This window comes from Rhineura floridana, chromosome 8 (assembly GCF_030035675.1).
Source record: "Rhineura floridana isolate rRhiFlo1 chromosome 8, rRhiFlo1.hap2, whole genome shotgun sequence".
In the NCBI taxonomy this organism is placed as follows: domain Eukaryota; kingdom Metazoa; phylum Chordata; class Lepidosauria; order Squamata; family Rhineuridae; genus Rhineura; species Rhineura floridana.
The window spans coordinates 33,261,848-33,278,354 of record NC_084487.1 but is presented as its reverse complement, the minus strand read 5'-3'; the positions used below and the strand labels follow the sequence as shown (position 1 = coordinate 33,278,354).

The 16,507-nt window shown below is 45.2% G+C and overlaps 1 protein-coding gene across 3 annotated transcripts in view; it reads left to right on the top strand.

Annotated features, from left to right (window-relative positions):
• ATP6V0A4 (ATPase H+ transporting V0 subunit a4) overlaps positions 1–16,507 on the top strand; it is a 51,382-nt gene that overhangs the window by 18,161 nt on the left and 16,714 nt on the right. For all 3 annotated transcript variants that reach the window (XM_061638824.1, XM_061638822.1, XM_061638823.1), the window contains exons 10-15: positions 7,190–7,340; positions 9,337–9,476; positions 10,133–10,290; positions 11,245–11,338; positions 14,502–14,620; positions 15,272–15,488. In XM_061638824.1, the coding sequence (XP_061494808.1) occupies positions 7,190–7,340; positions 9,337–9,476; positions 10,133–10,290; positions 11,245–11,338; positions 14,502–14,620; positions 15,272–15,488 (879 nt within the window). The remainder of the gene's footprint in view (positions 1–7,189; positions 7,341–9,336; positions 9,477–10,132; positions 10,291–11,244; positions 11,339–14,501; positions 14,621–15,271; positions 15,489–16,507) is intronic.

The window sequence follows — 16,507 nt, the reverse complement described above, 5'->3', positions numbered from 1 at the left end:
AAATCCCACTGCGAAGGGCTTTACAGACCGCGACGGCGGCTCTCTCTGCGGCGGCTGCCGTTTTTTCCTCTACCTGCTTCTTCCAGAGTTTTTCCAGAGCCGCTACTGCGGCTTTCAGCGAGTCCGTGCTGGGCAGCCCTTCCCCCAGTTCGCTTCCGACGGCCGCCATTGCTCCTTCTCCCTCAGCCCCTTTTTGATCGTTTTTTCCTGCCCGTTTTTCCGGGCGCCATTTTTTGAAATTCAAAATTCCCGCCTTTTTTGTTACCATTTATTAAGCATCGGATACCTCCCCTGCAGGCTATCTATCTGTATGTTTGTGCTGCTGACAAACTTACACAAGGCTGATTTACACACATTTTTACTGTGGCTGTAATCCTTGTGGCTGAATTATATTATCAAGGCTGGAGCTCCAATCCTAGTGGGCTGGATTGTATTATCAAGGCTGGAGCTTTAATCCTAGTGGCTGGATTACATTATCAAGGCTGGAGCTTTAATCCTAGTGGCTGGATTACATTATCAAGGCTGGAGCTTTAATATCAGTGGCTGACTTGTATTAAATCTGATTTACATTGTATATCCTGCCCCCTCTGGGGCCGTGAACAAGCCAAAAACCCAGCCTACAGCACTAATCTGAGTGTGCCAACTCTAAAACAGCCTATATTATATTAACGCTGATACCTCAGTGCATTCTGCCCCCTCTGTGGCAGTGCATTTCGCCATCTGCCAGTGTATCCTACCCCCTCCGTGGTAGTACGCTGTGCCAGTTCGGGTCTTTACATCCTGCCCCCTCCGTGGCAGTGTACTGCACCCAGGTTTATATAAGATGGCAGAACAGCCAGGCATGTCACCATCAACACACATGGTGCCAGATCAGCCAGACATGCCACAATCAGCCAAGCCACAACATCCTAACACGTCTAAGACCAGACATGCCAAAGCACTGGCTAAGACAAAACATCTTTCCAGCCATAGTAAACCAAAGCGCCCTCGTTATGTCTCTGTGCCAACCAACGCCACAGCACAGACACACATAAGTGACATTTTCCATTCTCCTACTACTGCCTCTGACGAGGAAGAGTTTGTTGGCTTTCCCGCTCACTGTTCGCCTAACGAACCTACCTCTGGTTTACCGCCTCAAACATCTGTTCCAATAGTTCACCAGGCACATACATCTCCCACATCTGGTCTGCAGCTGTCTCCTGATTTTCTCTCCCAACTCCAAGCCATGCTGGCTTTTTTCATGCGAATGCAGTCACTACCACAAGTTCCTGCCATACCCCCACTCAACATGGACCAACGTGCGTTCCATGAAGCTCATCCTTCCTCTTCACCAGATCCCTTTGATGTAGCCAGAGGCAGATGTACGGATGAAGCCTCGTATGCGGAGGAGTCAACTTTCACTGACCATGTTGAAGGAGACGACTGGAGCGACTATTCAGATCATGAGGAGGATACTTCGTATCGCTTGTTCGATACCTCAGATTATCAACCGCTAGCACGGAGGGTACTTCATACCCTTGGTCTCCAGACTGCACCTTCAACTTCGTCTGCCCCAGCTATCAAAGGGGCCAAGGTCCTCAAATCCCCTGCACCTACTGAACACTACATCCCGGTGCCGGACCCAATTGCCAAATTAGCCTCCGAAGAATGGGCTCATCCACTCAAAGCCCGACGCTTCAAGAACCTGGCTGACAGATTGTACGCCCTAGCCCCAGACTTTGCCACCAAGTTAGATGTCCCTGGCATAGATGAACCAATCGCTCGCCTCGTTTCAAGATCTCTTTTGCCCAGGGAAGGGGAATCCCACCTAAAAGATACTACTGAGCGACGAATAGACTTCGGCCTCCGCAAGAATCACGAGGCCACTGCCTTAGCCATGCGTGCCTCCGCTTCAGCCTCCATATTCTCCAGAGCCTCTATGATGTGGATGGATGACCTTCTAGAGGATGCTAACCCTGATCCTGTCGCCTTCAGAAGAGCACTATCGAAATTATGTAAGACAGCAGCTTTTGTGGCCGATGCCACTTTGGATGCCACTCAATTAGGGGCACGAGCCATGACGACTCAAATAGTCGCTCGTCGCACCCTCTGGCTTCACCACTGGCAAGCTGATTCAGCGGCCAGACTGAACCTGTCCAAGGCTCCTTACTCCGGATCTCTACTCTTCGGCGAGGAAGCTCTAAAGGCAGTTCTGGTTGATCCAAAAGACGCCCAAAAACCGGTTCTGGCCACAGTCAAGAACATCGACCACAGGCCCTTCAGGCGATTTCCCTCCTTTCGTTCTAACCAGTCCTTTTGAGGAACGCGGCCAGGAGGACGAGGCCACGACTTCAGACCCTATGACTCCAACGCATTCAGGGGCTCCTGGAACCGACACTTCCAGGGCAGAGGTCAGTACCAAGGGCGCAGGGGCAACTCATCGTCCTCATATAGGGGAGGCCCTCGCCTACACAAGTAGTATTAACGCCCTCCCCATAGGTGGCAGATTACTTAATTTTGGAGATCGATGGCTGTGCCTTACTACGGTCTCCTGGATCAGGGACCTTTTCACTTACGGCTATACCATAGAGTTCTGGGCAACCCCATCAGACAGATTCCATCCGTCTCCTTGCCCAAGGGCACCACCCAGGCACAACATCATGCAGACAGCTATACATCACCTCTTGGACATAGCGGCAATAGAGCCAGTTCCCACAACTGAGAGGTCGGAAGGGGTGTACTCCCTCCTATTTGCTGTGCCAAAACGAGATTTATCTTGGAGGGCGGTATTGGACCTCAAGTTTGTCAACCGTTTTGTAACATACCGCAGGTTCAAAATGGAATCTCTCCATCCCATTACCGAGAGTCTGCATGAAGGAGACTTCCTGGCTTCTATCGACCTTAAGGAAGCGTATCTCCATGTGCCCATTTGCATAGCCCACAGAAAGTTTCTTCGGTTTGCCTTTGGCCACCAACATTTTCAATATAGAGCGATGCCATTTGGCCTCTCCTCTGCTCCAAGAGTATTTACCAAGGTGCTACTCATCCTAGTGGCTTACCTTCGGACCCAAGGGGTTCATATCTACCCATATTTGGATGATCTGCTGATACGGTCCAAGTCTGAAGAGCTGGCTCATCATCATTTAATGATCACCCTCAATGTTTTGCAGACCTACGGCTGGCTTGTCAACTTCGACAAAAGCCATCTCCAACCAACCCAACGCCTACTAAACCTTGGGGCAATGTTGGACACCCTGCAGGCAATGGTCTTCCTGGCTCCAGATCGCATCACTGCCATCACAAGCATCGCAAGGTCCCTGATGCAACAAACATCCGCAGACGTCATGCTTCTCGCCAGAGCGCTCGGGATGTTTATCTCCACAATCCACATTGTGCCCTGGGCTCGAGCCCACACTCGGCCCCTTCAGTGGACTCTGTTGCCTTTTCAAAAAGACATTGCCAGCTCCAACCATCGCAAAGTTCGTTTGAGCCCCGCTCTGCGCCTCTCCTTCTGTTGGTGGACCAAGGTTCAACATCTCTCCAAGGGCACGTCGTTCAGAGAACCCCGCAGAACCGTCGTGACCACAGACGCCAGTCTCATAGGTTGGGGAGCCCACTGCAACTCCCAGTACGTTCAGGGGGTTTGGCCCAACGCAGAGCAATCTCGAAGCATCAACTGGCTGGAACTAAAGGCTGTCCACTTGGCTCTATGTCATTTTCAGTCTCTGTTCCCTTTGCATCATGTGCTCATTCGAACAGACAACACGTGTGTAAAATCACATTTGAACAGACAGGGGGGCACCAGGTCTCGTCCTCTGCAGGACTTAGCCTCCCTCATCTTTGTCTGGGCAGAACAACATCTACAATCCCTGAAAGCAGAGCACCTCAGAGGGATTTGGAATGTGACAGCAGACTGGCTCAGCAGACAACAGGTCTTCCCGGGAGAATGGAAACTTCATCCAGCCATTTTCCATCGTCTCCAGTGTCGGTTCGGCGCCCTCTCAGTCGACCTGTTTGCTTCCAGTCACAATTGCCAGCTTCCAAGGTACTTTGCCCGATACCTGGACTCAACAGCAGAAGCAGTGGATGCTCTGACAACACCGTGGCCAGACGGTCTATTGTACGCCTTTCCTCCCATATCATTGTTAGCCAAAACCTTGAGGAAGGCGCGAACCGAAAGGGCACAGCTGGTTCTGATAGCACCATTTTGGCCACGCCGTCCGTGGTTCTCAGATCTTCTGGCAATGTCAATGATGGATCCTTGGACACTTCCAGTAACGCCAGACCTCCTATCCCAGGGTCCAGTACTGCACCAGGACCCTACTTGGCTCAATCTAACAGCGTGGCGTTTGAACGGAGACACTTGAGGTCAGCTGGACTGTCTGACGCTGTGATTGATATTATTTTGGCCTCGAGAAGACCATCTACCACTCGCATTTATCAACATACCTGGGTGGCTTTCTCCAAGTGGTGTCAGTCCCACCACCACGATCCATCCCAGGCCAATGTGCACCAGGTGCTCCAATTTCTCCATAGTGGCTTTATGATGGGACTTCGACCCAACACTCTACGTCGACATGCGTCTACTCTGTCATCCATTCTCTCAGTGTCCTCTCCTGGAGATCATATTTCCTCACATCCGTTCATCAAACGTTTTTTGAGGGGAGTCGCCCTACGCTCTCCGGCTGTTGTCCATCGGTTCCCCTCATGGAGTTTGCCGAAAGTTCTGCAGGCTTTGCAACGCCCTCCGTTTGAACCCATCAGGACTGTGCCCCTACGTATACTGTCCTTCAAGGTCCTGTTTCTGATCGCAATCACATCTGCCAGACGCGTTTTGGAGTTGGGCGCATTGTCTTCTGCTAGACACCTCTGCGTCTTCCATAAGGACTCTGTTGTGCTGAAGACTGACCCTTCCTTTCGTCCCAAGGTCGATTCAGTTTTTCATTGCAACCAGGACATTGTTTTGCCTTCCTTTTGCCCGAATCCTACCCATCCTCTCGAGAAGGCTTGGCATTCGTTGGATGTCCGGAGGGCTCTCAAGACCTACCTGTCTAGGACCCAAGAGATTCGACGAACGGAGTCTCTGTTTGTATCCTTTCATCCAAGGTCTATGGGGCATAAAGTATCCAATCCTACCTTATCCCGTTGGTTAAGGGCATGCATTACTTTAGCATAAGAGTCCCTGAAGCTGTCAGTTCCAGCTAGTATAACGGCTCATTCTACCAGGTCAGCTGCCACCTCGGCTGCTTTTGCCACTAATGCTCCTGTTGCCGATATTTGTAGGGCTGCAGTCTGGTCTACCCCACACTCGTTTATAAGGCATTATAAAATTGATCGTTATGCCTCTGCTGATGCATCTTTTGGCAGACGAGTGTTGCAACAGGTTCTTAATGAGGATTAACATGTGGGTGGTCCCTCCCTATATGGGTTGCTTTGGTACATCCCACGGTGATGGCCCACCTCCTATGGAAAATGTACCATTGGTCTCACCTGAAAGGTGATTTTCATAGGAGTGGGCCATCACGACCCTCCCAGTTGGAGGATGACTAGACTTTTTATCAATGGGTTACATGTTATTGTTACGCTATTATATTTAAATGTAAGAGTGAAGTCAAGACTTTTAGTTCTGTTATGTTATGTAGTTATGTTAGAGTCATGTTGTTATGCATGTGACTATTATGTTATTTTCCTGGCGGGCCTGTTGGCCTTGTTCTTGTATTTTTAGATATCTCTTTTTAGACTCACTACGAATGAACTGGAGAGTGGGAGGGGCATGACGTCCCTAGTCTTGACTTCAAAAACATTCTTGCCTTCGCACGATAGGTGGAACTATTTCCCCACGGTGATGGCCCACTCCTATGAAAATCACCTTTCAGGTGAGACCAATGGTACATTCTGTTCTCACAGTGGCTGAGCTGATGCCTATGAGAAGGCCGCAAGTAGGACCTGAGCATAGCAGCGGTTTCTCCACTTGTGATTCCCAGCAACTGTCATTCAGAGACATACGGCCTCCAACAGTGGAGACAGCCATTATGGCTAGTAGACATTGATAGCTTTATCCTTCATGAATTTGGCTAATCGTCTTTTAAAGGCATCCAAGTTACATGCATAAAATCTAACCGAGATAGGTCCAAATTGTGCAGTTGTTTTCAGTTTCCAGGGAATTTGCCCTATGCAAAGGTGGTATCCATGTGTGCCAGAGGCAGGACAGGCACACCCAATGTGTGATGAGACAGACTCTCACCAACTTGGTGCCTTCCAGATGTTTTGGACTGCAACTCCCTTCAAGTCCACCCATCATTCGGCTGATGGGAGTTGTAGTCTAAAACACCTGGAGGGCACCAAGTTGGTGAAGGCTGCTTTAAGCTCATCTGAACCAGGCCGTGATTATTCGATATTTTGTAAGTAATCTTCCATGGCAGAAAGTCTTTATAACAAGCGTTCATGCTTTTGTTGGAGAAAAAGAAAACAGCTGGTCTCAGCTTCATGATAGCTAATTTTGGAAACATTATAGCAGAAATGCCCCTGGTGCTTAGAAAAAGAAGCTCAAAATGAAATATATAATCTGTAGAATTTGCTGACAGTAGCTGTTTCCATTTTTATTATTTCTTACTCATATCATTTTACTGTTCTCTGACCTTCACTTTGCTGTATATGGCAAAACTTTATAGTGCAACTGGCCCATCATATAAGCTGCTGTTTTTAACATATAGCAAGTATTTGGGCCATGGTTTGTAACAAAAGCTAGTGTGTAGAATGAGAGATATGGGGTTCTTGAGGTATAATCATATGTGGTCTCAGACACAGGAAAAAAAGTGGGGGACAGTGTCCTAGAGGAGTCTATCCTCATTTGTTAATTTTACATATTCAGCATTTTATTTTGTTGCCAGGTTTAGTTATGTTACCCACCTTATATCTTCAGGACAGAATGAGTTTGGGACTCCATGTTAATAAATGGGATACAGAATTCTTTGACCAGTTTAGCACATCCACACATTACAGATCAACCTTGTTTAATTGCAAGGGTTTCCCTTACAAAGAACCCTGGGAATTATAGTTTAGTAAAAGCACTTGTGATGTGTGTTAGAAACACATTGGCCTTTTCCAAAAGTCTAAAATTTCCAGGATTCCTTGGCAGATGCTATGACAACTAAATCGGTATAAAGCTTTGTTGTAGAGATTATCCTAATCATCATTACTCTGCTTGTAGGAACGTAGTGGCTCTACGATCAACCCAATCCTGACTGCAATACATACTAAGATGTCTCCTCCTACCTTTAACAGAACCAATAAGTTCACTGCAGGTTTTCAAACTATTGTAAATTCCTATGGTGTGGGCAATTACAGAGAGCTTAATCCAGGTAAATGGACTCTTGTTTTAATTTTTGCTGTAACTGGTTTTTGAAGATTGAAGATTTGAAATGAAATGTGAGGTGCCATCATTCCTTTTGATTCCTTTCACTTGCACTTAAACCAGGGCTGCTTGTCTGGCATGCAGTGACATTTGGGTCTTTGTAGATAAAATGTTTTATCTGAAGTAGGAAAAAAATAGCAATATGGACCCCGCACATACTTTTTTTGTTGAATGCCATTGTCATAAAGAGGTGAACAAAAAGTGCAATCAGTTAGGCATATGCTTTTTGACAGGACATTCAGTGCAATCACCAGTGCCCAGCTTTCAAAAGAGAATTACACTAATTGTCAATGGTAACTAATGTCTGGTAGTGAAAATGTCCTTCCTCCAGCTTGCCAAAAGGAGACTTCCTTGCAAGATTAACGTCATTCCTTCGCTCTGTATGTGTAACAGTGCCACCTGGTGATTTCAGTTAGTCCTCGCATGCTAATTTAATTTATATACTGAAATCAATACTCGAATTACAGGGGAAACCTAGCGAGGGCTTTAATGAAACCAACAAGCATATCCTGTGACTCCTCCCTAATTTTAGTCAAATCCTGTAGCCTTTTAAAATAAAGGCTAAGAACATAAGAAGAGACTGGCTGCTGGATCAGGCCAGTGGCCAATCTAGACCAGCATTCTGTTCTCACAGTGGCCAACCAGATGCCTGTGGGAAGCCTGCAAGCAGGACCTGAGCACAAGAGCACTCTTCCTCCCCCCCTGCGGTTTCCAGCAACTAGTATTCAGAAGCATACTGCCTTCAGCTATGGAGGCAGAGCATAGCTATTGTGGCTAGTAGCCATTGATAGCCTTATCCTCCATGAATTTGTCTAATCTTTTAAAGCCCTCCAAGTTGGGGGCCATTACTGCCTCCTCTGGGAGTGAGTTCCACAGCTTAACTATCTGCTGCGTGAAGATGTACTTTATTTGATCTGTCTAAATTTTCCAGCATTCAGCTTCATTGGGTGTCCATGAGTTCCAGAGAGGGAGAAAAACTTCTCTCTGTCCACTCTCTCCAATGCTATGCATAATTTTCTAATTTTCTATCATGTCACCTCTTACTTGCCTTTTCTCTAAACTAAGGCTGTCACAAAAGGTGCCAGGCCTCTCCATAATTTAAGCAATGACTACACTGGCAGATGGCGAGATTATCCATTGCCCTTAGGGAGCCTGGGAAAATGGAGTTCCCAATGCTTCTTGGCCCCATTGATTGAGCTAGGAGGTATTGGAAACTCCATTATCTTGGCAGCAAGAGGTGTTCAGAAGCATCAATTGCCTCTTGGGAATCTGGGAAATCGAGTTCCCTTCTCTGGTTTAATCTATTAAGCAGAGGGATTGGTTACTCCCCTCTTTAGGTTCCTTGGCAGCAATTGAATCCATGCCTGGCTTGAAGATGAGGTCTCTGGAAAAATGCTTCTTCCCAGCCCTCCTTTCTCTTCTTTGCCCCTTAGAAGGGTAAATTTGGGGAAAGAGGGTGGAACCAATTGCAGGATGGGGGTGTGTAGTAGCAGAGAGTATTGGTGTCAGAGTGAGCCAATATTAGCTGAGCCGATAATTCAGTAGCGTTTGTGCTTGGTGCATTGTTGTCCAGCTGGAGGACTTCATTTCTAAATCACCCGGTTCTGAATTTCAGGGCCATCCCTCCACATGATGCCTGTGTATACATACCATATACTTAAAGCACATGGCTTTTCCCAAAGAATCCTGGGAACTGTAGTTTACCCTTTACAGAACTGTAATTCCCAGCACCCTTAAAAATGACAATTCCCAGGATTCTTCAGGTGAAGTCATGTACTTTAAACATGCTTTAAATGTATGATGTGTACACCGACTGTGACAAATGCCCAGAACAACCATAGCACTCAAGCCTGCAACTGGCTTCTATGCAAATTATTACTATTGCACTAGAACAATCCACCTCCTTTTAATGAATGATCTTAAAGTCTTTCTCTTTCCCACAGCCCCATACATTATAATCACCTTCCCTTTTCTGTTTGCGGTGATGTTTGGCGATTGTGGTCATGGTACCGTTATGTTGGCCTTTGCTCTCTGGATGATCTCCAATGAGAAGTCCCTGTTAGCCCAGAAAAGTGATAATGAGGTGAGTGACCTCGGGTAGAATTGAACACTTTCAAGGGGGTTGTTCCAGAGACAGGGAATTATTTTTTCCCCAAACCAGTAATACAAAACTGGGAGGAGGGGGAGAGGGAATAGCTGGGTGAAGAGATGCCCTTGTAGATAGCAGAACACTTTGAATACTGCAGAGATGGGAAAACATTTTCTGTCCAAGGGGCCGCATTCCCCTCTGGGCAATCTTCAGAGGGCCACATGCCAGTGGTGGGTGGAGCCAGCAGCAAAAGTGGGCAGAGCAACAAATGTAAATTTTCCCTTTGTACAGTAGGCGTCTGGTGGTTCTGACATCAGTGAGGCAGTGAATCCGCTCTGGGTTTTAGTCGGAACTTTTGAGGGGCTGTCCAAGGTGCTGAAAGCCACCCATCTCCACTGCAGTTACACACACCTCTCTCCTGCATCCAGATAAGTGAGAGGCATTATCAGAATTCAAGGACACATTCCAGTGAGGCAACACTTGGGGTGTGAAGCAGGACCAGAGAGGGGGTGTGGCCTGGGAAGAGTTCTGAGGGCTAGATAGAGAGAGCTGAAAGGGCTGAATTTGGCCCACAGGTCCAAGGCTCCACATCCCTCATGTACCCTTCCTGTTCCTGATGTTATCTTTACCCTGGTAATCTTCCCGTGCAGATCTGGAACACCTTTTTCAGTGGCCGCTACCTGATCCTACTCATGAGTATCTTCTCCATCTATACCGGCTTCATCTACAATGATTGCTTCTCCAAGTCATTCAATATATTTGGGTCTTCCTGGCGTGTCCGCCCCATGTACAACAATGGTGTATGGACGTAAGTGGTGAACTGGGTGCTTGTGAGCCAAGCTAGATGCTACTCTAAGTGCATGGCAGCTGCAGAAAATGGCAGCTACATGTGCAGTCTCCCCTGTGTCCCTCCACAACCCTGTTGAACAAATGGAAGGCTATGGCTAGTGGAACAGAAAAAGTAAGAATGCACATAAAATAAGGCACTGATTCATCAATATGAGTTTTTCACATGGAGGCTGTACAACTAGTGCCTTCCCCAACCTAGCATAGCTTGTTTTGGAGAACAACTCCCATCAGGCCCAGCCAGCACAGCTGACAGGCATTGTGGTCTAAAACAGATATAGGGCACCATGTTAGGGAAGGCTGAGGTACTGTAAGCAGTGGTTTTTGGGTTCATTATTTTTAAAACATCAAGCCATGATGAAAGCCCATCTCATTTATTTATTTATTTAATATCCTGCTCTTCCTTCCAGAAGGAGCCCAGCGTGACAAACAAAAACACTAAACACCCTCTAAAACATCTTAAAAACAAAAGACTTTAAAACATATTAAAACAAAACATCTGTAAAAATATTTTTTAAAAAAAGCTTTAAAAACATCTTTAAAAGTAATTCCAACCCAGACGCAGACTGGGATAAGGTCTCTACTTAAAAGGCTTGTTGAAAGAGGAAGGTCTTCAGTAGGCACTGAAAAGATAACAGAGATGGTGCCTGTCTAATTATTTCAGGGAAGGGAATTCCAAAGGGTAGGTGCCATTATACTAAAGGTCCGCTTCCTATGTTGTGCGGAATGGACTCCTGATAAGATGGTACCTGCAGGAGGCCCTCACCTGCAGAGCGTAGTGATCAGCTGGGTATACAAGTGGTAAGATGAACTTTCAGGAATCCTGGTCCCAAGCTGTATAGGGCTTTGTACCCCAAAACCAGAACCTTGAACTTTGGGCAATTTAAGCACCTCACATTTTTATTTTCATTCATAGGGATGAAATTGTTCATAATGCAGGGATCCTCCAGCTGAACCCAGTATCACCGGGAGTGTACTCTGGAAACCCATATCCTTTTGGAATTGATCCGGTAATCAAAAATCCCCATGTCATTCACCTGGTAGCAGATTGTGGTGGAGGGATAAGGGATGATTTATTGGGGCAACCTAGTGTTTTCCACGAAGGTGTCAAAAGGTATCAAGTAATAGATTAGGATTGCCAGCTTTGCCTTTTTATATCTTTTAATAACTGAAATATAAGCAGAATTCCAGCTGGTAAAGGTCTTTACCACATTACCATGCTGGGGAATAGCTTTGCTTGTTGAATTTCTGCCTGTCACGCAGCTGATAAAAGCATAGCACTTCCTCATCTCGCTGTCTGCTGTGGCAAAATTGCATAATTGACATAATTTATGTAATTAATTATGTTGCCATTACGTTATTCCACCCAAATCATTTCACTGGAAAGGAAATGCAATGCAAATGGGGGGAAAGTAACTGTTTCCGTATCATTTGTGGACTGAAAGCAATGACAACAGCCAATACTGATCGTATTCGCTGGATTGATTTCTGTTCTGGGCCTGGGACGGATAAGCGAACATTGGGAATTTCCATTTCTGTTTCTGTCAAAATTCTCCAGCATCTCTAGCTGTACAACAAAGATGCTAGATGTGCACCTCTGTAGGGAAGGAGTTTCACAATTTAGGGGATGCCCCAGAGAAAGCCCTTTCCCAGGGCACCATTCCTCACATTTCCAAGGATTGCATTGTTAGATTTTAAGGTGGGGAGGGTGAAAGATGGCAGTGTAAATTGGAAATGTTAATGTTAATTTGAGCCCTGGCATTTACATGTCAGTAATTGTCACTTAAAAAAACTTAATTTCAACTTTGCAACTCCCCAAATTGTCTGGTATTGTATCCATTCATTAAGATGCTGATTAACTCTATGAAGCTATGCTTTTTATTGATTTATTTTAGAAATAGGAAAATAGAGCAGTGAAACATTTTCCAGGAGATTTTCCACTCCACATCACTGCTGCCTTCCACTAAAAGAACTCAGTACTGGTTCCTTTTTGAGGCTTTTTGAAGCACGTTTGAATGTTTGAATCATGGTGACTGTTATATATGGCCACTAGATGGCAGCATTGGTTGCAAATAAACGGTCCTCCTTGGTGACTAATATCAGCCATACAGTAGTAGACTGTGGATGGACCTGCAAGCTCATCCTGGTTCAATTGTCAGATTTCTGTGCTGCCTTTCAGTTAAGGCAGTCTGTAGACTTACAAGATATAAACAGCACTTTTAAAACAATGTAGACATTTGCGTGAGGAATATGCATCCACCCTCAACCCCCTCCCACAAACAGTGGGGGGGGGGGAATGGAGAGCAGGATTGTATCTAGTTGCCACAACCCCAGCAACTGTGTATTCAGCATTAGTGTGAAAGGGTCCCTGTGTATGTGTATCAATGCAGCAGAAGTGTGTGAGGGGTGTGTGTGTGAAGTGGTAGTGGAACCCTCCCAGCGGCAGTGATGCTAGCACTTGGCAGGATGGGGCGAGGCAAGATCAAAGGAGCTCTATGTTCCAGGAAGGGATGGAAAGATCTGTCCATTTCAGTTCTCTCCGTTTTTCATTTTTTCAGTCTTAAATCAAGTCTTTGTCAACTAGTGTTAAGAAGCAGGGGCAGCTACATTTTAAAAATTGTCCAAGATCTCTCTCTCTCCCTCTCTCTCTCTCATTCTCATCAAATGCTATGGCTGTTTATGGTGAGTCAGACCATTGTGCCATCTAGCTCAATACTTCTCCACGGACCTGTAGCAGATCTCCAGGGTTTCAGACAGGGGACATTCCCAGCTCTGCTTGGAGACACCAGGGATTGAACCTGTGACCTTTCGCATGCAAAGCAGATGCTCTACCACTGAGCTATCATCCTTCTTAGAACATTTGGGTTCTGCTTGCTGTCCAACCAAGATCCTCCGTGGCGCAGAGTGGTAAGCGGCGGTAACGCAGCCGAAGCTCTGCTCACAGCCGGAATTCGATTCCAACGGAAGGAGGAAGTCAAATCTCTGGTAAAAGGGGTCGAGGTTCACTCAGCCTTCCATCCATCCGTGGTCGGTAAAATGAGTACCCGGCATATGCTGGGGGGTAAAGAAAGGCCAGGGAAGGAACTGGCAATCCCACCCCATATATACGGTCTGCCTAGTAAACGTCACAAGACGTCACCCTAAGAGTTGGAAATGACTCGCACTATAAGTGTGGGGACACCTTTACCTTTACCTTTTGCTGTCCAATCAACTCAAGAGATTTTCATTGTGAACCCTTTGCCCGGCCTGGTTATATTCTGCCTTTGCTTTCCTATTGTTAAAATGAGGTGAATGTTTTCCTGTGTTTTCAAGAATGTTTTCTTGGATCCAGAGGAGGATGCAGAATATTTATGTAGGTTCACAGAAGTGTGTGTATGTGTGTGAGTTTTTAAAACTCAAGGTAGATAATTCATATAACATTATACAATTATGTTCCTACAATTTTGCTTCATTATCAGTACAAATTACAAAATAATTCAAATCTAAAAAAACCCCATCCAATTATTTTCTAAGACCTCTCTGTTATCTCACTATTGAAAATATAAATCCCTAGCCTCAATCTTCTGCTTTACTCCTCGCCTAAAGTCAACTTCAACTTTCCCCCAATAAACTCTAACGTTTAATCTCTCAGTTCACTATACTAGGAGTTTCTAACTCCTTTTATTTTGGGGTTATCAACATTTTTTGCAGCTGATATTAAATGAGAGATTATGTCAATAGCTTGTTTACTATTTGTTGTTGTTATGTGCCTTCAAGTCGACTATGACTTATGGTGACCCTATGAATCAGCGATCTCCAACAGCATCTATCTGTCGTGAACCACCTTGTTCAGATCTTGTAAGTTCAGGTCTGTGGCTTCCTTTATGGAATCAATCCATCTCTTGTTTGGCCTTCCTCTTTTTCTACTCCCTTCTGTTTTTGCCAGCGTTATGGTCTTTTCTAGTGAATCATGTCTTCTCAATAAAATAATTTAGCAGTAATGCCAATGGTTCCTGCTGAAGTGTTTTCAGAAGAGTTTGAGTTTTCAAACGTTTTTGCATTGGATGAGTGACATTATTTTAAAATTAGCGGGATGATGCCTTCTTTCTTTGTGATCATGTGACCTTAAGCACACTAACTTATAACTTTTTATTTTCTTTCTGTTCTGTTTGTCTTCTTCCCTGTTTCTCCAAGATCTGGAACATTGCGAACAACAAGCTGACTTTTTTAAACTCCTACAAAATGAAGATGTCTGTTGTCATGGGGATCTCACACATGGTCTTTGGCGTGGTGCTCAGTCTCTTCAACCACATGTAAGTATGACTGCCCCACATTTAATGCAAATATTGCTTGTTGTGGTACACTACTGTGTGATTCATTGGTAGGCTTGCTGGGAGTTCCAAATTGGATTCCTATTTCGCTGCCATGCCTAGGAGAGCTCAAAGTCCCAGGCCCAGCTGCCTTTGTTCCTCATTTGTGATCTCTGCCATCTCATCCTTATTTTCACCTGTCTACATCTTCAGTGCCCAGATCCCTCACAAAGAAGAATGTTGGGTTTCACTCCTCAGTGTGCCTGATAGACTGAATTAATTAATTAAACTCCTGTCAAGAGAGGCCTGTGATCAGATCAAGTCAGAGGGCCTCTACATGGTGAAGGTGGTTTCTGTTGGCATCACCACACCAAACCGATGATTTAATGTGACCCAAGTTTTCTCCATCCTTCCACATCATCCTGTAAACCAGCTTTTCCCAGCATGGTGCCCTCTAGATGTTGTTGGACTACGACTGCCAGCAGGCCCAGCCGGCATAGCCAATGGTCAAGCAATGATGGTAGTTGTAGTGTAGCAATGATTTGGAGGACAACACATTTGGGGAAGCTGCTATAAAACTCTCTTCGCTTCCACAGTGTGACCACTGACCATCCACGCTGATGCTTTTCCTTGTCTTGGCTCATGTCTTTCCAGTTATTTCAAGCAAACCATCAACATCATCCTGCAATTCATTCCAGAGATGATTTTCATCCTCTCCCTCTTTGGTTACCTGGTTTTCATGATTATTTTCAAGTGGTGCCAATACGATGCCACTGTCGCCCAAGATGCCCCAAGCATCCTCATCCATTTTATCAACATGTTTCTGTTTAGTTACAACGACAAGACAAATCTTCCCCTATACGAGCATCAGGTATGGACTCTTTGCCTTCCCCTAGGAACCTTGTTATTAACTTGAGGAAGTACACTTCAATCAAACATACAGTGAATTTATGTGTTAACATTTTTACAGGAAAATGTTCTCACAAAATAATTTAACGTAAAATGCTGCTCAGGCTGATGGGAATTGTAGTCCAAAGCATATGGAGGGCACCAAGTTGAGGAAGGGTGATTTAGGCACAGCTATCGACTGTTTATTAGGGAATAAGGGAGAGGAACTGTGTGGTAGCTGTATTCTGTTGGAAACTGGCATGTTATTGTATAAGAGCCCTGGATCTGCCAGTACTGCAAGAGGGCTCTCCTCCTTATAAAAAACTGACATTGAGAAATCAGACAAGCAGAGACTTCAGATGTTACAGATGAACTTCACTGTATTCAGAAGTTTCATCTCAGGAGCAAAAAGCAGCTATTCTGTAACAGACTTAGTGTGTCCTGTAATGTCACAAAATCACTCAGTTTCAGGCTACGTACATGAGCTTGCATGAAATAGATTAGTGAATTATTAGCAAGCACTCTTGATTTATCATCATGCTGTTGAGCAAGAAGCTCGAAAGTTGGAAATTTCCCTCCCCCCCGAACAGAGGGGGATATTTTTATATCCCGCCCTGGGTTCCTACTGGGAGGAAGGGCAGGATCTAAATATAACAAATAAATAAATAAATAAATAAATAAATAAACGAAGTCCCAATTAATTGTCAATAGGCACTTTCAAAGTTCAGTGGTTTCCCAGGGTATCTTTGTGTTTCTCAAATAGTAACTACACTGATCTATAGCCACAACCATTGCATTTTTCAGAAGGCATAGGATCATTTCTTTTAACAAACTGCATTTCCAACTTAAACCCCTTTTCCTCAACGTCCAATCAAGTTACATAGACACGTTTTGGGGACATTTTACTCCCCTAAGCTAAATTCTGGGGATAGTAAAATGTCCCAAAACAAGTCATGTATGTTGTTGTGTCAGAAGAAGAAAAAGAAGAAGAATTAAGATGGA